Here is a 22303-nt window from a genome sequence, read left to right on the forward strand (position 1 = left end):
CCGCAGGCCTGTCCCCGCACGCTCTGTGACAGCTCGACCAGCTCCCAGAGACCCACACCCATCACCATCCAGAACACTTCACGCAGAGCAGCTGTCCCTGGCCCGGGGGCTGATCACAACCACATCTAGGGCTTACTGAGCGCAGTAAGAGCTCCATCCACCTGTGACAGCCTGCTCTTCTGTGGCAGGAGGGACAGAGTCAGGGACCAGGCCGACAGTCTCGCTCTTCTCTTTTTTTTTTTTTTTTTCTTTTTAATGGCTGCATTTCAAAGAACCATTTTTCACTCAGAAAACTTCCCGGGAAGGGACGGGTTAGTGCAACAAAGTGGCGGGCTCGACTGCTCAGAGTTCTCCAGGCACCTTGAGAAGACCTCGCCAGCCCGGGCCGGCCACCGAGGGCGGCCCGTGGAGACCGGATGCGGGGAACGAACAGGGAGGGCGAACAGCGCCTCTCCTCGCCCCACCCCCGCCCCCACCCTGAGCAGCAAGCACCCCGTTTCCCGGGCGGCGGGAGCTGGGGCCGGGCTGAGCCCGCGGCCTGGGGCCCTCGGAGCCCTGGCGTGTCAGCAGGCCGGCGGCTCGCTGCTGTCCACCTGCAGCCCTTTGCTCAGGAGGAAGGCGTCCTGCTTGGGGTCTCGGCCCAGGAAGAGCTTCAGCATGACGCTGGCGTCCTGGGAGCCGCCAGGTCTCAGGATGCAGCTCCTGTAGTCCATGCCGACCTGCTGGGAGTAGACCCAGATCAGCCCTCGCACATCCCCTCCCCTCCCCTCTCCCAGCCACAAGCGGGCTTGCGGGCGCCTGAATCAGCACCAGAGAGAACGCGTGGGCACGAGCGCACGTGCATTCGTGGGCACGTGTGTGTGACTGTGCGCGAGCACACGTGTGCAGGAAGCCCGTCCTCAGAAACTCCTCGGGGCCCTTCATCTGCATGGGGAGTGAGGCCCAGGCCAAGCCCCACCACACGGGTGGTCAAGCCGCCATGGTGGCTAAACGCAGGTCTGGAAAGCCGGCTGAGCACCCGGCCCCGGGAGGGTCTAGGGTGGCGGCCCCTCAGGGCCGAGCACCTGGCAAAGACCAGCAGGTGCCTCGGCTCTCCCAGCCTGGTCCTGGGCAGCGGGGAGCAGAGCTGAAAGGTCACCTGCTCCCTCCACGGGCAGGTGTGCCCCCGCCCCCCGCCCCAGTGAGCGGCCGGCCTTCCCTCACCTTGCCGTTCAGGACGCCCTCCTGCTTGAAGCGCGTGTGGAACATGTCCATGGAGTACACCTCGCTCCACAGGTAGCCGTAGTACTGGGCGTCATAGCCACCTGCCAGGTGGCCGAAGGTCGCAGGCATGTTGGTCCCTGGGACAGACGCGGTGCGGCTTTCACTGCGGCCCCAGGCATCCCCCGGGCCCCATGAGAGACGACCCCCACACACCCGCAAGGAGAACTGGCCCGACACTTCTAGAAAGCAGGAGCTGGACAACTTGGCCCGGGGAAATACATCTTTGCCCACTATCTGCTGACGCTCAACAGTTTATGCAAAAGGAGGGACGCTGGGTGGCTCAGTCGGATGAGTGTCCGACTCTTGATTTCGGCTCAAGTCACGATCCCAGGGTCATGGGATCGAGCCCTACGTTGGGCTCCGTGCTGAGCATGCAGCCTGCTCAGGATTCGCTCTTTCTCTCTCTTTCTGCACCTTCCCTGCGCACATGCGTTCTGTTCCTCTCTCTCTAAAATAAAAATAAAAAAGCTTTTTGAAGGAACTTTCTACACGCTATGGAATAAACCAACGCCACACACCCTACACCAAAATGCCGATTATCTTCGATCATATTAATCCGAGCATTTGTGCTACTGACGGACGAGCATACGCGTTAATACTTTATCTACTATCTCCAGGGTGTGAAATCCCTGGTCCTTCCCGCACCTTTCCAGGCTTATTCCAAAGCGACATGTCGGAGGGCACAGGTGCCAGTGGTGATGGAGCAGCACGCGGCCTGAGCAGTAGGAGTGACAGCAAGAAAGGGCAGAGCTGCCCACATGCACCCGCGGCCGGCCTGAAGCCATGTGCTTCCTCCTGGGCCTCAGCTGCAACCTGTAAATTGGCCTGACTCCCTTCAAACGTCACTAGATCCTACCGGGGCGCCTGGGTGGCTCAGTCGGTTAAGCGTCTGACTTCAGCTCAGGTCATGATCTCACAGTCTGTGAGTTCAAGCCCCGCTTCGGGCTCTGTGCTGACAGCTCAGAGCCTGGAGACTGCTTTGGATTCTGGGTCTCCCTCTCTCTCTGGCCCTCCCCCGCTTACACTGTCTCTCTCAAAAAGGAATAAAAACATAAAAAAAAAAAAAAAAAAAAAGAAATCACTAGATCCTTCCAACTTGGGGAATGGCTGAGCCCCAACCCCCAAGGCGGGCCCAGCTCGCGAGCAGCTACCTGGTGTGGCTGGGACCCCAAGGATCTCCTGGCAGAGGCGGGCATATTCCTCAGCTGGGTCTGCAGACGTCTGGGTGTGCAGGGCCTGGTCCACCTTAGCCAGGACGATCTGGCGCAAGTTGAAGAGACCTGGCGTGTGGAAGGAGATGGGGAGGCTGGTTCTGTGCTCCTGACCAGGCGGTGGAGAAAACCCATGAGGGCACACGCCTGCCCTCACTGGGTGAGGCGTGAAGGACTCCCTCTCCCCCCAGAGGCCTGGGCAGGAAAGCGGCTCCCCCCGCGGGCACCTGTGTTGGCCTGCCGAGACTTGATGAGCTTGTCGAGCAGCTCCTGGGGGATGGTGTCGCCCGTCCTGTAGTGCTGGGACATCCTGAGCAGCGGCTCCTTCTCCCACACCCAGTTCTCCAGCATCTGTGAAGGTGCCTCCACGAAGTCCCGCTCCACGTGCGTCCCGCTGAACATGGCGAACTCCGCCTGCATGGGCGGACAGAGCCGCAGGAAGGTCTGGACCCTGCCCGATCCGCTCCTGCCCACTGGCCTTGCCTGGGCACACGGGCATGCGGTGCCCCCCTAACAAGCACACCAGGGCGAGCAGACAACAGCTGCGCGAGGCCCCAAAACCTGAGGCTCCTGGGGGGCTGTCAGCCCAGTACATGAGGAGGCGGGGAGCATGCCCACCCTTGAAGGCCACCTATGCTCCCTTCTTCCACCTATAAAGCCACCGCTCTCAAAAAGCCCTACACTGCAAAAGGCATTGGCCCGGAAACGAAGGGATCTGGAAGGCAACGTGGCAAGGCACCCGGTGTTGTCTCCACTTTTGTCTGAAATTTTCCTGAAAAACACGGCGCCTGGTCAAGTAGTGCTAGAACCTGGCTCCGGCAGCCAAATGAGCCACACGACCTTGGGCGAGTCCTTGCCCGGCCCAGAGTGAAGCAGGGCAACGGTGGAGGGCTGGGGGAGGCACACGCTGCCCTTGTTACTGACACCTCTGTGACCTCACCTACTTGCTAGGCTTTTTTTTTTTAATATTTGTTTTTGAGAGAGAGAAGAGACCATATGCGAGTGGGGGGAGGGGCAGAGAGAGAGGAAGACACAGAATCTAAAGGAGGCTCCAGGATCTGAGCTGTCAGCCCAGCGCCCGACGCAGGGCTTGAACTCATGAACTGTATGATCATGACCTGAGTTGAAGTCGGATGCTAAACCGAGCCACCCAGGCACCCTTACTTGCTAAACTTTTCAACCCAAAACCAACACCTGCGGCACCCTGTGACCCTCTGATGCTCTGCCTTTGGGTTTCGGCTCTGACTGTAAACCAGTGTCCTTTTCGTCAACTACCAAGAGCCCCCCCCACCTTTTTATTTGCATTTTTGTTTTTGTAGGTGGTCTGCCTGAAACGGATCCCAATTGTCACGCCGAAGCACTGTCTGGTGTTCCTGAGCACAAGAAGGCCGTGATGTGCCGAGATAGCACACAGGTCAGAGGCCCTTCCTTCAGGCACGAGCTATAGCACCGTCGGCCGTGAGTTCAGTGTTACGGCAACGACGCAGGAAAGGTGTCTTTCAACAGAAACACGTGACGCGAGGTTACATATCGGTGGGTCGTGACCAGAGGCTCGCAGGGACCTGTGTGTTCCCCCAGGAGCGGTGCCTCAGTATCCGCGAACTCCGTGTTGGCGGCAACTTTACACAACTCTGAATGGTGGTAACGTGTGTCCGAAAAGGCCTGAAGGAAATGAGGGAGCCACGAGAGTTCTAGTTTTGGGAAATAACCAGTAAGAGCACAGCGCAGAGGCAGGAAGAGGGCACGTGAGCAGAGCTGACAAGGAGACCAGGGTGCACGGGGCTAGTGCTGTGTAGACACTGGCTGTGCCCTGCGTGGCTGCTGTAGGTGAGGGCCGACCCCCAACCTCACACCACATACGACACTTAACTCACAGTGGACGACAGACCAACACAAAGAGCTGAAACTGAAACTTCTAGAAAATTAGGAGAAAAACTTAGTGTCTTGGGTTAGAAAATGATTTCTTCAACAAGACACAAAGATGCAAAACGTGAAAGAGAAAAACACGACAGTCAACATCTGCTCAAAAGATACTTCTCAGCGCTCTACCCACGCACACACATGTCCCTCGGCCGCGAGGAGTGAGGCGCCCACACCCGCTGCCCGGCGTAAGGATCTCTGAACACACGACGCTCAGGGAGGGAACCAGACACAAGAGGCCACACAGGGTGTGAGTCCACGTATGTGAAACATCCAGAACAGGTTCTTCCATGGACGGGAAGGGGGCTCGTGGGGGCCGGGGGAGGAGTGGGGACAACTAAGGGACGTGAAGACTCTTTCTGGACGATGGAAATGTTCCAAAACATCTGGTTGGCAGCTATACACCTTGGTGAACAATCACCAAGGTATTCAACTTAAAATGACATCACTGGGATGGTCCTAATCCAACGACCGCTATCCTTATAAGACATGAGGGAGGCACCTGGGTGGTTCAATCAATCAGTTGAGCGTCCAACTCTTGATTTCGGCTGAGGTCATGACCTCATGGTTGTGGGACTGAGCCCCACGCCGGGCTCTGCACTGACAGCATGGAGTCTGCTTGGGATTCTGTCTCTCTCTCTGCCCCACCCCTGCTTGTGCACACACATGCGAACTTTCAACGTGAATAAATATTTAAAAAAGAGAAATAGATAAGGACGCAGACATGCACAGAGAAACGACCCTATGAAGGCAGGGGGAGAACACAGCCGTCTGCACCCCGAGGAGAGTGGCCTCACGAGGAACCGGCCCTTGGACAGCTGATGTCAGACCCCCAGCCCCTGCTGCTGCCCATGAAGCCGGCCGTCTGTAGGGCTCCATGCTGGAAAGTGGCACAACAGGGCATTACTGTGGCCATGGGGACATCAGAGGAAGACTCCACCAGGGAGGAGGCTGCCTCCGGACCCGCTAACCAGCAGCACCGCCTGCCCCCGCGCCCCCTGCACCCACCTGAGAGCAGAGCTGGTGCATCACGTGCCCAAACTCATGGAAGTAGGTCTCCACCTCGTCGTGCTGCAGCAGGGAGGGGGCATCCGGGGTGGGCTTGGTGAAGTTGGCCACCATGGCCGCGATGGCGATCTGGCGGCTCCCGTCCTGCCGCAGGCAGCCCGGCTGCAAGCCAAAGCAGGCCGCGTGCCCGTACTTCCCTTCCCTGGGGAAGGAGGCCGTGTCAGGCCCAGCCAGGGATCTACTCCATCCCCCAGCTGGCCCAGAGAGGCCCATAAGGGTCCCCGATTCCGCCACTCTCTGACTCTGCAGCCCCCAATCAACCCGGAAGACTGGACAGATCGAGAGGCTCGAGCTTCCTTCTCAGGAGCGGGGGTCCTGCCCCACCACCCGTCCCCCCCCGCCCCACTCGGGCAGAACCTCCCGGGCACCCACCCGCCTCCCTGGACGGTGAACGTTCCCGGCCCCTCACCTGGCCCCGCGCTGTGGCGGACACAACCTATTTCACAGATGGAAACGCTGAGGCTCAGAGAAGGGTCGCCCAGCTCACACGCACCTCGGGTAAAGGTCCAGGTAGAACTTCCCGATGACCTTCCCGGAGGCCGAGTCCCTCACGCAGTACAGCTTCACATCTTCGTGCCACACGGTGGCGTTCTCCTCCAGGTTGAAGGTTAGCCCTAGCAGCTCCTGGTAGATGCTGAGCAGTCCCTTGGTGACCACCTGCATGGGGAAGTACTCCTTGAGCAGGTTCTGGTCCACGCTGTAGCGGGTCTCCTCCACCTGGTTCATGTAGTAGCGCATGTCCCAGGCGTTGATGCGCCCGTCGAAGTCCAGGCCCCGCTTCTCGCACTCGGCCTTCTTCAGCTCCAGGATCACGGCCCGCTCCTGCTCCCCGAGGGGCTTCAGCTTCTGGGCCAACTCGTCTGGGGAGGACACAGGGGAAGGCAAGGCTATACCTCCTGCGGCGGCCGCCCCCACAGGCCCCAGGCCGCGGCACGATGGCCCCGGCGCCCCACCCGGGAGGAAGGCCCGGGCCGCCAGCACAACTCAAACACGGGTGATACATCGCCCTCAGCAGCCAGGGGGGCTCTGCCCCGTCCACGAGCGGGAAAGGATGGCCACAGTGGGGACGCTGGCCCAGAGCTCATGCCAGGAAGCCACAGGGCCAGGCGGACTCAGCCTCACCCCAGAGCCCCATGCTTGGCTGCTGGGCTGGGGCCCCTCGAGGCTGAACAGGGTTAGGGAGGTGTCGGGATTCCCTCTGGGGTGGACAGGACACAGCTCTCCGAGGCGCTTGCACGTCGCAGTCAAGAACCACCCAAACGCCGCTCCTGGGACCCATGGCAGGAGGCTGAGGGGAGGCAAGGCTTACCTAGGAACGTGGCCACCACCTGGCTGCTCTTAGCCATGTTCATCTCCAGGACGTAGTCGGCGTGCGTGCTGAACCCCAGCAGACTGGACTTCTGGGCCCGCAGGGTCACCAGCTCTCTGAGGATCGCACAGTTCTCCTAGAACCGACCAGCAAGCAGCTCTGTGGGCGCCGGGACCCAGCTGGCTCGTTTCCCTCCCTCCTTTCCCTGGCCTAGATTTCGGTGCCCGCCACGTGACCCTGCCATAACGCCTGAGTCTCTATGAACCCTCAAGTCTCATCTGGACCCAGTGAGAGCGTAAACTGTGAGGGGTTCTGAGGCCGTGAGTGGAGAGCAACATGGGGCCGGGACTGCAGGAGAGCCTCGGGGGGTGTGCACGGGGAGCTGCCCACCGGTCCAGGCCTGGCCCCAGGCACCTCCGAGGGGCTGACCCAGCCAAGCAAACTCACGGGACCAACACAAAGTGAAACGCATGGGACTCGTTTCCAAGGGAAAGAGAGGGTTGTGCAGAACGCAGCGCTCACGGGGTGCCTGGTGGCTGCTGGGTGAGCGTCCGACCCAGGACTTGGGCTCAGGTCATGATCTCACAGTTCATGAGTTCAAGCCTCACGTTGGGCTCTGCGCTGATGGCGCGGAGCCTGCTTGGGATTCTCTGCCTCCCTCTCTCTGCCCCTCCGCCAAATATTAAAAACAAAAACAAAAACAAAAAACAGAATGCTCCTACCAATCAGGTCCACAAGCAGGAAGTTGAGTGGAAACCTTCCTGACCAGGGGGCTCAGGGGTCGAGGCTGGGGGTGGGACGGGCCACGAGGACGAGGTGATGTCGACCCCACCAGTCCTGATCACAGACCTGAGGGCTCTGCTCTCAACAGTATAAAGTTGCTGCTGACACCCCAGAAGTGGCACGTCCCCACCAGAACCAGAATCCCCGGCTCCTCCATGAGCCACCACCCCCGTTCCTGCAGCCCCCGCCCGTGTGAGCGGGCTTCTCTAGGGCCACATCTCGATCTGAGGGAGGCGACCCGAAAACATCGTTTCCTTAAGGCCAGCGTGGTCGGTCTTCAGTCCGGGAAGCAGGGAACACGGGACCTGAGCACACACTTCCCTGTCACCCTGTAAGGGGCTCAGCCTCCAGCCGGTGGCTCCCGTCCCCCAGCCACGCAAGCACCGTGGTGTCCTCACGGAGGCCGAAGGGCCCCTCCATCACCTGCTGCAGACACTGAGCAGGAGGAATGAGGCCGAGGCCACGCTGGGGCGGGGACAACAAACACAAGTGTCCATGTGGGAACAGGTGTCTGAGCGGTGAAGACGCCCAGGGCTGCAGCTCGAGGGCCCAGGCCACCACACAAAACAGAACAAGGGAGCTCGAGCCCGGGGAGCACCACCAGACACAGGGACAAGCAAACGTAAGGCCTGGGAGCAGTGGACACAGACGGCCTGCCAACCACCGAGCCTGGCCCAGAGCATAGGCCTGGCGACTCCCGGGCGCTGCCTCCGCACCTGCTTGCACCGACAGTTGAAGGCCTCCTCCACCTTCCTTCTGGTCTCCGGCACATGGCACTTCTTCAGGAGGGGAAAGTAATGTGGGTACTTGAGGGTGACTTTCAACTTGTCATCCCCAGCCTTTTCCAGTGAGTTCAAAAAGTCCTCCGGGAGCCCTCCTGCAGGAACAAGACCAGGGCTGCTGAGGGCCCGACAAGCTGCCAGGCTTCCAGGCTTCCCTCCCACAGGCGGGGACGGGAGCCTACAGGGGACACACCCTGCAGGGGTCACGCCCGGCCTCCCCACCCTCAGCCCCTCCTGGAAGATGTGGCGCTCCGGCCCTTCCCACCAGGCTCCTAGGGAGGAGCAGCGCCACTCGGCTCAACCCTGGACAGAGGGCTTCTGGGGGCTGCAGTCTCTTCCCTCATCCTTCCCTGGACAGCAGCACCTGCGGAGGACAGATGACCCCTGCGGCCCTCGCCATCCTGGTGGCCGCACTTCTGCAACAGCCTCCCCCCCCCAGCTCCCCACCCCAGACCCCTGCAGCTCACACTGAACATCTCCAGGGGCCAAGGCCTCACACCCCTGGCTCTGACCTGCCCACACCTCCTTGAAGGCCAGGCTGGGGCCCTCACCTCAGTACAGGTGGGAAGGGACGCTCTGGAGCAGGGTGGACGGAGCCGGGCAGGGCACAGCTTGGGAGGTCACAGCTTCCAGGCTCGGCGTGTAAACACAGGCGTGCAGACGCCCATTTCTACTCTGCCACAGGGCCTGGGAGCAGTGAGCACACCGGCACCCACAGCTGTTTCTAGACATCAGGCAGGGCAAGGACAAAACGGCCTGGGGCACGAGTCCCAAAGAAGCTGCTCGAGAAAACACAGGGACACCTCCACCTGGAGGAGCTCTCACGGTTGCACTGAGACCATCTTGAGCATCGAGTTAGTAGAGACAGCAGCAGACCCCAACCCACTGAATGACGGGCCCCGTCCACACTGACGACTGCTGATAAATCTAGCAAGTGGGGGAGGGAAAGCTGCCTTATGAGGGACAAACACAAGGAACGATGGGGTCGGAAGCCTGTCCACAGGAGCTTCCCCTCACGGTGCGGCGTGAGCAGCAGCAGCCCCAAGGCGCCTCTTGGGGGCCTGTGAGCTGGGAGAGCAGCTGGGACTCGGGGAGGGGGATAGAGAGAGAGAGGCGGTGTTGCCGTAACTGAACACCGACTCCCTCTTTGGCAACCGGAAGAAAACAAGCGCCACCAGACTCCTGGCCTTGGTCACTGCCCCGCCCGTCCCACGGCCGCCAGAGCTCCGCGGGGGTCCCCGGCCGCCTATACGGGAGGCCGGCCCAGCGGACGGCGTGGGTGAGCAGATTCGTCTGCCCAATTCCAGAGACCCAGGACCCTCCCCTGCCCGGGAAACATGGCGGGCATCTGCCCTTAAACGTGGGGTCCACGTGGAGGGACCTGCCGCCCAAGGCCCCAGGAAGGAAACCAGAACGAAGGGCGACAGAGGACGGCGCCGAGGGACCTGCCAGCCCCTGTTCAGGAGACTCGAGTCCGTGGCACCCCTAAGAGAAAGCTGCCCTCGGGGGCCTCTGGCGGCCAGGCCGAGCCCCCGCCCCCCATCCCCGAGACGGTTGCTACAGGACCACTGCCACAGCGCCTCACCGCCTCACGGGGGACGGGTCGGAAACCCGGTCCCCGAGCCCCTGGCAGGGCTCTCCCAGGCGGCAGCAAACCCGCCCGCCTGGGCTCTTCAGAAGCGTCCACGGCAGGAAAGGTGGGAAGAAAACACTTTCGTGAACGGCTGAGGAGTGGCTCAACAAGAAAGGAGCCTGTAAAGACAGGATGCTCCCCGACATGACTCTGACTGGGAAGCAAATACGAAGAGTGTCCTCAGGGGCACCTGGGGGCTCCATACGTTAAGCATCTGACTTTTGCTTCAGGCACAATCTCACTGTTCATGAGTTTAAGCCCCGCATCAGGCTCTGTGCCGACAGCTCACAGCCTGGGGCCTGCTTGGGATTCCGTGTCTCCCTCTCTCTCTGTTCCTCCCCCCCACCCACCACACATGCTCTTTCAAAAATAAACATTAAGGGGCGCCTGGGGGGCTCAGTCGGTTAAGCATCCGACTTTGGCTCAGGTCATGATCTCACGGTCCGTGAGTTTGAGCCCCGCTTTGGGCTCTGTGCTGACAGCTCAGAGCCTGGAGCCATTTCAGATTCTGTGTCTCCCTCTCTCTCTGCCCCTCCCCTGTTCATGCTCTCTCAGTCTCTCTCGGTCTCAAAAATAAATAAATGTTAAAATAAATAAATAAATAAACAAATAAATAAATAATAAACATTAAAAAAAAAAAAAAAAAAAAGGGCACGTGGGACAGCACTTGGGACAGCAGAGTAAGGAAGCCCAGACGGGTCTCCTAGGAGGTCTGCTGTTCAGGGCTCCACCTCCCAAGTGCAAGGTGTACACGGAGGGGCCAAGGATGGCCTCAGTCCTGGGGAAGGCTCACGAGGCCGCGGACAGGGGTCTGACAGTGAAAAGGATGCGTGCAGCAGTGTCCACGTAAACGGACAGAACGTGCAACGTCAGCTGGGGGCCGGCACAGGCTGAGTACACAGGGCTTCCCACTGTGCTGTTCCTGCAACTTTCCTCCAGCTGTGAAATTTTTCAAAACTAGACATTTGGGGAAAGAGTGGAAAAAAGTAAAAACTGAACTTTCCCTTCAAAATGCCCACGTCCGGCCGGATTTGGGAGCAGCAATCAGCCAGGACTCAGCCCAGCCCCTCTCGGAAGGTTACAGCGAGAAGAGCAGCAGGTAGGGGCCTTACGGCTGAGACCTCCTCGGCCTAACCCAGCGCTCCTGCCGCTGCTCAAGGAAGGATCTAGAAACGTTGATTCCAAAGTGCTGAGCGCTCCAAGTGAAGAAACCCCCTCCCCAGGGCGGTGAGACATAAATCCCCCCCCCCCCCCACTTGGAAAGCCTGTGGGAGGTCAGCACCGCCCCCGCCCCCCGCGCCCCAGGCCCTGGGCCAGTACCCAGCTCCTCTCGAGTGAGCGGCAGGAAGGTCGTGTCCTCATTCAGGTTCTTGTTGAAGTCGATGCACAGAAGACTCAGCTTCTTCTTGATGCTCTTGATTTTCTGGAGGGAGGAGCACAGCCGTGAGGAGCACAGCCTCCGGGACTGGGGGCTCCCCCCTGCAAGGAAAAGTGGGAGAAGCGGGAAAAGCAGGCAGAGCCGTCTGCACGCAGACACCCACCGGCCATGCCGAGCGGCCTCGGTGACCCCGGGGACCTGGGCTTGCGTCCCCAACTGTTGTGCGTCCCCAGCCAAGAGCCTTCTGGACCCTATTCCCTTCAGAGTCTGCAGCTTAGGCATTTGGATATTTTGACAGAGGAGCGGGGCTAAGCCTCAGGGAGGAAACTTCTGATGGGGGGGGGGGGGGGGCGGTGTGTGCCCTGGGGTCACAACATCTGCCCACCACTGCCTCAGGGGGGGCCCTGGAGCCCAGCCCAGGCCTCGGGCATAACAGCTGCTCTGTGCCGGGAAGGTCGGGCAAGTGTGGCTGACAGCTGTGCGGTGACCTGGGGGCTCCTCGGGTGAGACCCAGGCTCAGAACCAGCCCGCATGGTTGCACTGAGCCTCCGTTGGCCATGACCCTGCGCCGGGCACTTCCACTTATTTCCTGATCTCGCCGAAGCCTCACAAAACCAAACGCGGCCGTGCCAATCAAGGTTCTGAGGCGTGAAAGCAGCTCGTGCCCCAGGAAACAAGGCACGGCTTCGGCTTCAGGGTCCCCATCCGGCCCACGGCCAGTGTCCTTCCTCCACCCGGAGCCCCCCGTGTCTCTCCCAGCGCAGCGGCTCTCAAGTCACAGTCAGGACTTTCAACAACGTGATGACAAAGCTTTAAGCACAACCCTGCAAGCGTGTGGGTGGCTCAGCCGGAGGAGCATGAGAGTCTTGATCTCGGGGTCATGGGTTCAAGCCCTAGGTTGGGCATAAAGTTTACTTAAGGGAAAAAAAAAAAAGTACAACTGTGCTTCTGTTGCTCTGGCTGAGTTTATCACCTGCGCCCACAGAAGCTGAGACACCACACTGGATTCCAGATCCCACGGTTCCAAGATGGAATTCGACTCAAGTCTTACCAGCATTGGTTTTAACCACAAGCACGCCTCATTTCCCTGATTCTCCAACCAGAAGGTAGAATCAGTTCTAAGTGAGAAGAGAGACACGGTCACTGAGCTCTGGGTGTGGATCTGGTATCTGCTTTAACTGTGTCTTTTGTCTCCTGTGCCCTGGTGCTTTCCTATCGGGGGCCTTGCTGACCCCGGAGGGAGGGCTTTTCCTAAGGGTGGCCAGTTTCAGGGGATGGTACCCAGCTCACCCGTATGTGTGCCTCATGTGCAAACCAGCCAGCCCAGAGCCCATGTCCCGGCCATCCCCTCTGTGTGGCTGCGGGGCCTTCAGAGAAAATGAGAAGGGAGTGGAGCGGACAGAGACCCCCAGCGATTAACCCAGGACGGGGGCAGGTGCAGCCCTGCTCGCCCTCTGCCCCAGAAGGGAATGCAGGCGATGCCATCCACGACTGGGGCTTTTGATGAGCAACTCGTATATGCAGTCTTCGTTCCCATTCCTGGCACACGGCTCCTAAACCCTTGGAATTAGTGACAACACGACACTGAAACAGCTCAAGAGATGAGGTGTGGGGAACACTGTGCTATCTCTTACCAGCCCTTTCCACCACACTTGAGTGCAACCTAATGAGATGCCTTTGGAAAGCCCCTAGGATGGGGGCAGGTGGCCAAGGAAGTCCCTCCTGCCTACTTAGGGAGTCAGTCACGGATGGAGTGACTAGTCGGGCTGCAGTGATGTGGCGGCCACAGAAGCCCTAAGGCACAGGGTTAAGGGAGTTTCCAGCTGGTGAACACGTGGAGGTGCCCATGAGGGCGAAGCACACAGGGTACCGAAGCTCCGTGCCTCCCCCCAACCCCGACCTTGCCCTGTGCTTCTCTCCCAGCTGGCGGTTCTAGGTGGTACCCTTCACGATAGATCAGTAAGGGGAAGTAAGCTTTTCCCGAGTTCTCTGAGCCACTCTGTCGAATGAATTAAACCCGAGGGAGGAGTGCCGGTCGGTCAGAACCAAGGGACACCCTGGACTTGTGGCCGGTGCCTCAGGTCGGGGCGGCGTGGAGGGGCCGAGCCCTGATGCTGTGGTTTCTGACACTAGCTCCGTGTACACGGGTCAGAACTGAGTGCTGGCATCACGGAGGACTGGATGGTGCGGGCAACCCCCGCCACCCCCCGCCCCCCCCGTGTGGGGTCAGAAGGAAGCCATGCCGTCACAGCAGAGTCCTGAGAACAGGAGACCCACAGCCAGAGCGAGCTTCTCCTTTACTGCCATTGCACCCAAGTCACGGAGAGGACCCCCTGAGCCCTGCCACCTGCCCCATGCGCTCTCCCCGCAGCCGAGGCAGCGCCACGCTCTCAGGAAAGCCTCACCAGGACCCTGGAGGATCCGAGGCAGAACGGGTGCAAAGAGAGAGCTGCTCCACATAGACCGCCCTGCCCGGAACCGAGGCAATAGAGCGCACACCAGGACTCAGGCGGTGCCCGCGATCGCAGGCCCTCTCCCCCCCACCCCCCAGCTGGCACTCACCTCCTGAGTATCTTTGGGCAGGTGGAGCCCATTCCTTCTGCCCAGCTTGATCAGTCGCTCCAGGTACCGCACTGCCTCTGGCCTCAACGAGTCCTTCTGGATTTTTTCCTGGAGTAAGAAAGTCAAGGCTGTTTATAACGAAAAGCCGTGATGCTGCTGAATGTTGGTGAGGCAGCAGGGAAACTGGGTCGCTCACTCCAACATCACCGGAGGGAGCATGAAATGGGGCAGCCGCCCAGGAGAGCAGTTTGGCACAAAACGTGCGACTACCACCCGACTCCGCAGCTGCACTCCGGGCGTTTGTCCCAGAGAATGAAGACTGGGGTCACACAACACCTGTTCACAAACACCTACGGGGAACAGCCCAAACGAAGAGCAGCCCAGAGGGTCTTCCCCTGGTGAACAGTTACGTGGGAATGAGTCTGGGGGGCTGCATCAAGGTCTTTAACCCGGTGGTGACACTGACCGGTTCTGCAATACGTTACGCGGGGGAAACCGGGCAAAGTACAGACAGGCGCTCTCCAAGCTATTTCTTCCCGCTGCACGCTGACCCGCAAAGATCTTAAAACGAGAATACAAGACACCGCTTGTGCTTCCACAGGCCACCCGCCTGTCCGTGCACCAAAGCACACTCGTGTGCCTTCCTGCCATCGAGGGGACACGGCAGCAGGTGCTAAGACAACGAGCAGAGAATCATCTCGGTTCACTTCCGACATCAGCAGCCGTGGCCCAGGAGGCAGGACGATAGCTCTAGAGGGCACCCAACAAGGTCAGGAAAGTAAAAAGATGTGCTGGACGGAGGGAAGGCTTAGAAAGTCCTAGGCACAGAGCACGTGAGTGCGGTCAGTTAAGCGTCTGACTCTTGGTTTCGGCTCAGCTTATGATCTCACGGCTCGTGAGTCTGAGCCCCACGTTGGGCTCTGTGCTGACCACAATGAGCCTGCTTGGAATTCTCTGTCTCTCTCTGTCTCTTTCTGCCCCTCCCCAACTCGTGAGCACACGCTTGGTCTCTCAAAATAAATAAACGTTAAAAAAAAAAAAAAAAAAGTTTTTTTAGGCATCTTATATTTTATTTTTGCATTCCTGCCCACTTCTGCCATTTTTTTCATGTTTTTTATTGTGGTAAAATACAACGTAAAACTTACCACCTTAGCCACTGTTAAGCGCATGGTTCAGCGGCGTTAAGTGCACTCACACTGTCACACAGCGATGCCCACCAGCCACCCACAGGGCTCCTCACTCTCTACCTTCTCAAGTCTGAGGAACAGAACGATCACATCTAGAGAGGTTCTGACCCTCCAGTGCCACCTGGACACCGGTCTGTCCCCCCACCTCCCGCCCCCCGTCTTCCACCTCCAGCGGGCCTAGTGCGTGCCCCATCAGCCGCGTCCCGGGGCTGAGCGGACGCTGGGCTTGTCGCTGTCCCCTCACCTGCAGCCAGACAATCCTCTGGTATACATCCTGCCTCATGCTCATTTCCACGTCAAATTCAGACAGCTTTTTGTCTGCCTCTGTGCTGGCCGTCCGAATGTCCTTGGATGGAGAGACGTGCTGGGGGAAGTCAAGGATATTCCTCTGAACTGAAACAGGGAAACAGGACAGGTGTGAAAACGGGCCCCGGGTAGAAACTGGCAAGTATCGACCTCACCCTGGCCCGGCACGTAGCCCACCCGCACGTCTCCATGTTCCATGAACACTCTCCACGCCGGGCCCTGGGGTGGGCACTGGAAGAAAGGAACACTGGCACCCATGCCCATGTTCTTGGGGACCTCACAGGCCAACGGGAACAGACTCAACTCACAATACTCCAAGGTCCATGAAGGACCGTTAACAGAGGAGTCTGACAAGATGGGGACAGGCTCCAGTGGCTCCGGCCCAGGAAAGAGCCATGGCTGCTGAGAGCAGTACTTTACGTTCATGAACAATTTTCTAATTTACAGAGCATGCTGACACTCTGTTAAATAAAGGGAACATGGCGGGGGGAGGAGGGGGGCCTGGGGGGCCCAGTTAGTTAAGCATCCGACTTTGGCTCAGGTCATGATCTCACGGTTCATGAGTTTGAGCCTCGCTTTGGGCTCTGTGCTGACAGCTCAGAGCCTGGAGCCTACTTCAGATTCTGTGTGTGTCTCTCTCTCTGCTCCTCACTGGCTCACGCTGTCTCTCAAAAATAAACATTTAAGTAAGTAAGTAAATAAGTAAATAAATAAAGGAAGCATGAATAGCCATAACAACATAAGCTTTAATTTTCTTTCCTAATTCTTTTCAAGCTTATTTATTTTGAGAAAAAGAGAGGGTGCATGTAAGCAGGGGAGGGGCAGAGAGAGAGGGAGAGAGAATCCCAAGCAGGCTGTGCTCAGCACAGAGCCCAACAGGGGGCTTGGCCTCACCAACCTCAAGATCATGACCTAAGCTAAAATCCAGAGTCGGATGCTTAAGCAACAGAGCCACCGGCGCCCCATAAGAGCATCAGCTTTAACAAGTATCACCTGACCCAGCACCCCACTCTCAAGCACCCACCCTCGTGAAATGAGAACACGTGATCACACAGAAATCACATACATGCACAGCAGCAGGCCCAGTAATGACCAAATAGTAGAAACAGCCCAAACACCCATCAAAAGTGCACGGAGACACACGTGTCTGGCACGCACAGGAAGTCACTTGGCCGCAAACAGGAGCGAGGCGCCCACACCTGCTGCCCCGTCGTCGGACCCTGAACACACACTGCTCAGAGCAAACCAGACATGAGGTGTGTGAGTCAAGGTGTGTATGATATCCAGAACAGGCTCATCCACAGATGGGAAGGGGGCTGGTGGGTGCCAAGAGCTGAGGAAGGGATGGGGAGTGACTGCCAATGGGGACAGGATTTCCCTTTGGGATGGCAGAATGTTCTAGAATTAGAACACGGTGATGCTTAGACAAGTGACTATAAAAACCACTGAAACGTAGGCTTCAAGTGAGCAAATCGTTAAGGTCTATAAATCAGATCTCAACAGAGCATTTACGTTTTAAAAAGCACATACTCTGGGAAAGAGCTGCATTCAAATCGCAGCTTGGTCATGCCCGGGGCCCCAGGGCAGGCCTACCGCTGGCTGCCCGAGAGGGGACAGTGAAAAGACAGAAACAGCGTCCGTCCGTCTGGGATTTACAGGCTCACAAGCGCCTGTGATCGCACCAAGCACGACAACAAAACAGTGCATGCTGTCAGATCAATGCAGGCAGCTGTGTGAGCAGAGGGGGTGCAGGAAGGGGCTCCTGCGGGGGGTTAATCTGTGATCACAGAGAAGCCCAACATCCTGCAAAGCGGGGGGTGTGGGAAGCCCCGAGACGGGACAGCGTGAGCAACTGCGAGGCCACGTGGCCAGGCACAAAGTGCAGAGGCGGGTCAGAAAGGGGGAACCGTGCAGCACAGGGAACACCACCGAGGACCCTGGCCTCCGTCCAGAGGGCAGTGGAAAGACAGAGGGGCTGGCTGGGGGGAAGGCCATGATCCAGTCTTAGTCTCCTCTAAAATTCCGTGGGCTACTGAGAGGAGACAGAAATAAAAGCCCGCGGGAGTGAAGTGGGGGAGAGACTAAAGGTCGTCTGGCAGGGCCACGTCCAAGAAGCAGGAATTAGCATCAGGCAATGCCCGCGAGCCTCTCTGGAAGGAGATGGGAAGGGGAGCCTGAGGCACACCCGCCTGAAGGCGGCGGAGCAGCCCCTGCCATCCGGCACACCCCGCACAGGAGGCTCCTGGAGAACCCCGCTGCCAGGATTCCCAAAGGCCCCCCGGAAAAGGACTTGTGCTAGAGATCCGGGGGCTCGGAGTTCTCCGTCCCAAGACTTGCTTGGTCTTCTGTCCCCTTGCCATCAACCTCCACACAGGGGCTCTGGGAAGCAGGGCTGTAGGTATGTGACCGAGCACCTCATCCTTCCCTCACAAAGGGAGCAAACAGACCCCAAGGGGAAGACGAGGATCCAGGTGGGTGGTGATGAGGGCCCCTGACGGCATCAGGTTACCCAAAGCACAGGGGGGAGGCAGCGGGGAGAAGAGAGGCAAAGGGGTCCCAGTTCAGTCGCCCAGAGAGAAAACACAGCTCTCCTGTGACACGAAAGGGGTAAGAAGGGGCTCTGGTTTCGGGGCTGGCACCCGAGCTGACTCCTGGAGAGAAGAGCGGTCACACGTGCTGTCCCGCTCTGAGCCCTCAGATGACACAGCCCAGAACTAAGTATGCCAGGCCACGAGTGCAGTAGGGTGTGTAGGAGAACCAGCCCTCCAGGCTGCCCCTGGCCTGGCCGAGGGATCCTTTACGGCCCCTGGGGAGTAGGCCGCCTCCCCCGAGGCTGGGCGCTTCCGCCTCCCCGCCTGCGTCCTGACCTGGATTTACCTGTGTAGGACACCTCCGCGTCAGCCAGCGCCTTGAGGGTGCTCTCGTAGGACACGTCTTCAAACTTCTGGGAGCCCACCTGGTCATACACACGCTTGGTTTGCTCGATGAGCTCCACAGTGAGCTCCCCTATTTGCTGGGCGCTCAGGTCCCACCGCAGGTAGTTCACCTCGGAGCACAGGGCCGCTGTGTCCAGGGCATCTCCGGCACAGGCTAGACAGAGAAGACAGAACCCCACACTGAATGTGTCTGCTTCAAGGGCAGAATTAGGGTTAGAGTAAGTAAGGGCTGGAGGGCAAGGCCAGGAGCACCGTTTCCCCATGCAGGTTGACAAGGACCGGGGGCTCTATGGGGGTACACAGGTTGACGGATCCTCTAAAGCACACGAAGATTCCGCACCCGGGAGACACCGGGTGACCTGTGGGGATGCCTGCACTTGTCACGACGGGAGAGTGATGCTACTTCATTGGGCGGCGGGGTCTGGGGATGCTGCTCAACACCCCCAAGCACCTAGGATGCCCCATGATGACCCAGCCCCGACATCGGCCGGCTGGGGCGGATGCTTGGCATACACCTGCACTCCACGGGGTTAATTTGTTTGATTACTACCTCCGACGTCCCTTGTCGTACTGTGACGTTTGCACCATATTACTTACCTAAAATAGGGGAATTCCCGAGTCCTGAACATCCCTACCACGAGAATTTTTGGATAAGAGATTAATGGTCTAGAACTGCTGTCACGGGAACTGCTGTGTGGTGTTCAGGGTAAAGATGTTTTGCTTTCGTCCCCTCACTGAATTCACAGCTCTGTACTCTGGGACCTATGTGGCCCCCATTTTGCAGACGGGGGTCCTGAGATTTGGAGAATGCAAGTCTCGTGCCACGATCCCACACCAGCAAGCAGCAGAGGCGGGGGCTCAAGCCCGTGCAGTCGGACTTCAGCTCCAACGCTGCGAACTAGCATACTGTGTGCACCCCACCTTTCTCAGCATCTCATTTGCAGGTGGGGCTGCCCCTTTCCCTTCCCAGGGCTCCACTTACACTCAGGATTCCAGTCCAACCTTTACTGGAGTCTGTATCAGAGGCTGGCAAAGTCTGTCTCTGCACAGCCCATAAGGTAAAGGTGACGAAGAAGGAGATTATGTGACTTGCCAAGACTGAACTAATAAGCCCTTTACAGGCTGGTCTGCTGACCCTTGGTCTAGATCATCCCGACTCCACTGGGTCCTGCACAGCAGGTTTGGCCAGTTGGTTTTGCCAACTTCCCTGCGCTCAGGCACACTGGCTTTCTTCAAGGTATCTCCCAGGCCTTCCCACAGGTTGCCCCCTCTGCCCGGAGCCCCGACCCTGCCAATCTTCCTTTCTTGAATGTCCTGCTGGCATCCCTGTAGCACCTGTAGGGCTCAGATGGCTACACCTTCCCCCAATTTCTTGTCGAGTTAATGAACAGAGGCCTGTCCTGTGTGAGCCCCCAGCAGAATACGCAGAAGCCGCTCCAGGAAACACCCACCTGTGCCCCATTTTTCCCTTCCAGCATGGCGGGGAGGGGAGCAGGGCCACAGTGGTCCTGGACAAAGGGGGACGGATCTTCGCAGGGTGCTGTGTTTGGCATCCCTAGGACAGGGCTTTTAACAGTATTATCAACACCTGTGTCTGGGTCACGCTCTGGGGTGGGGGCCACCCTGGGCACTGTACCGTGTTGAACAGCACCCCTGGTGCCCATCCACTCGATGCCAGGAGCACCCCGAGTCATGACAACCACAGATGTCCGCAGACATTGCCCCAGTGTCTGCTGGGGAGGCACGATCTCCCCGGCTGAGGACCACTGACATCTGCTACGTGGGAGAAAAAAAAAAAGTCTCTTAGGCCAAGACAGGCCAGGTATTCTGGCCACGTGACTGCTCCGAGTTTACGGAAAATCTTTGTGCCTGCAGAGCATTTTAGACTTCAGAACCGCAGCAGAGAGAAGCTGTGGGTCTGGGTTAACTGGTAGCCGAGGGCTCCAGACGCTCAGGAAAGGTGGGAGACCCGTGTAAGCCAGAACTGTCAGCCAAACTTCCCGGAGGGAGCTAGGATTTGAAACACTGGAGCAGACGCTCCCGTTCTGCAGTATCTACAGATCCCCACCCCCGAGCCGGGTCTCCAAGCTAACAACCCTGCAGCACACAAGGCAGACAACACTCCCCGAATAACCCTAGCTGTGATTTACCATTAAATGCAATATCGTCACAGCCAGCTGGGAGAAAGAACTGGGGGAAGACAAACCGGGAAGAGAAAATGCCAGGAGGCATCATACGACCCCCGGGGAATTTTCTATAATCCCACACGCACATCCTATCCCTCCCATAACGAAAACCCTTTCACGACGCCCTTTGCCCTTCCAGGGCTGTGCTCCAGCCAGAATGACTTGTTGCTACGCAAACGCGTTGACCCTCGCAGCTCCGGCCACCTGGGACAGGCCTCACGCAGGTCTTGGCGGCACCGCCGCTTCTCCACTTTGGGTCCTGGCTGATATGCCGCTTCCTCCGAGAAGCCCTTCGGGACCGCCCTCAGCCCCACCACTGACCACTCTCTAAGGCGCTCGCTTGCTTTCCTGCTGGCTGAACGTCTGTCTCCGACTCTGGAACTCCGCCTAGAACTCAGGGTCTCCCCTGGAGTCGGCACCCCCTGGGCCCGACCCGCCCTTAGCGGCCGCGACCTGGAGTTTGTTGAATGAGTGAACCGCTGGAAAAGCTGGCCCATTCATTCGGCCGCCGAGGGAACGGGATCTCCGGCTCACCGACGCATCCCCGCCAGGCTCCAGTCACTCGGGGGTCACTGGGCTCGGGTCCTAGGCCCAAGTCGCGACTCCGGGAGGCGAGAAGCTGGAGGGGATGCCGGGGTCCGGGGAGCGGGGCCCCGCCTCGCGCCAGCCAGTACCTGCGGGGGGCTTCATGGCGGGCGGGTGTGCACCGGCGATCCCTTCCTCCACCTGGTCTGCCTCGGTCCGCCTCAGCCGCGGCAACCTGCCGCTTCTGTCCGCTCAGGGGCCGCAGCAGCCGGGACCGAGGTGCCCGCCGCCCGCGCGCCCGCTGAATCCTGGGAGCGCGCGTGCGCCGAAGAACAGAGCGCACGCGCGCCCCCAGCACCGCCCACACACCCGTGGCGGGGCTTTGGCACGCTATCGCACTCTGCGCACGCGCTGGAGCCCTCCCCGCTCATCATTGGCTCGCGCGGCGAGAGGGAGGAACCTCCGGGGAGGCCCGGGAGGGACGTTTCCATGGAAACCACACACAGAGGTTGCTTCAAAATCTGTGTGCATGCGGTTCTTTCTGCCGGTAGTTCTCTGTCTGGGCTTCCAGCCTCAGTGTTAATCCGTGCTTGTCACCTTTCTATCTTACAGTTGTGTATTTGGCTAGTTTTGCAGGTTTTCCCTTCACCTAAGGATCACGTTAGTGATCCCTTACCATACTCGTCTCAGGCTCTTTTTGTAGATTATCCCAACCAGCATCCTGCCCAGCTTCCTGCACCTAACGAAGATGAGGCGCTCCACGAGTACCAGCAGAATCCGGTGAATCAATTAAACACACTTTTTTTTTTTTAATCGGGAAAGCTTCAGAAAATGAATCTACGAGTTCAAACAGGTGTTTTGAGACGGTGCAGTATCCTAACCTGTAACTATTGTCCATTAAAACGAAAAACGAAATCTTGATCTAAGGCGCCCAGGAAGAAAAACATACCAGAACTAAAATGGCCAAAGAACACACTCCCCTTATTTCTGCAAAAGAAATTAAATCTCCGGGCTTTAAACATGCATGCGTTTTAAATAGGATAAAAGTGAATTCGGAGAACCCTTCTTGCAACTTTAACGGTGGTCAGTTGTGGGTCTTCCTAGAGACCGTCCTCATCGCTCACCTTTTATTAAGCACAGCAAGTTTTATCCTACTTAATAATCATTTCCACTGTTCTCCATACCTGGAGGGTTTTTTTTAAGGTTATTTTATTATTATTATTATTTTTTTTAGAGAGAGTGCTTAAGTGAGGG

At 58.4% G+C, this 22303-nt stretch overlaps 1 protein-coding gene across 3 annotated transcripts; it reads right to left on the reverse strand.

The window, feature by feature from the left end:
* Positions 1–217: 217 nt before the first annotated feature.
* THOP1 (thimet oligopeptidase 1) lies at positions 218–21359 on the reverse strand. Of its 3 annotated transcripts, none has more exons than XM_086699581.1 (13): positions 21199–21359; positions 18280–18492; positions 15341–15489; positions 13910–14017; positions 11290–11392; positions 8271–8431; positions 6772–6907; positions 5956–6322; positions 5403–5604; positions 2702–2888; positions 2415–2543; positions 1204–1340; positions 218–722 (listed from the first exon to the last, which is right to left on the reverse strand). In XM_086699581.1, the coding sequence occupies exons 1-13, from the start codon at positions 21212–21214 to the stop codon at positions 564–566; spliced, it is 2067 nt and encodes a 688-aa protein (XP_086555707.1). In that variant the 5' UTR covers positions 21215–21359; the 3' UTR covers positions 218–563. The 3 variants fall into 3 exon arrangements, with proteins under 3 accessions (XP_086555707.1, XP_086555709.1, XP_086555710.1); XM_086699583.1 differs by having other exon boundaries at positions 219–719; XM_086699584.1 differs by lacking the exons at positions 218–722; positions 1204–1340 and adding an exon at positions 1425–1711.
* Positions 21360–22303: the final 944 nt, after the last annotated feature.

Source organism: Puma concolor, chromosome A2 (assembly GCF_028749965.1).
Source record: "Puma concolor isolate L17-30 chromosome A2, mPumCon1.1.hap2, whole genome shotgun sequence".
NCBI lineage: Eukaryota > Metazoa > Chordata > Mammalia > Carnivora > Felidae > Puma > Puma concolor.

Bases quoted from the DNA above. Each gene is read 5' to 3' on its own strand.
- THOP1 (XM_086699581.1), bottom strand. The intron at 15,490-18,279 runs GTAAATCCAGGT...TCCCTGTTTCAG, and splicing joins CGCGGAGGTGTCCTACACAG to TTCAGAGGAATATCCTTGAC. The intron at 2,889-5,402 runs GTGGGTGCAGGG...CCGCCCATGCAG, and splicing joins TGCACCAGCTCTGCTCTCAG to GCGGAGTTCGCCATGTTCAG.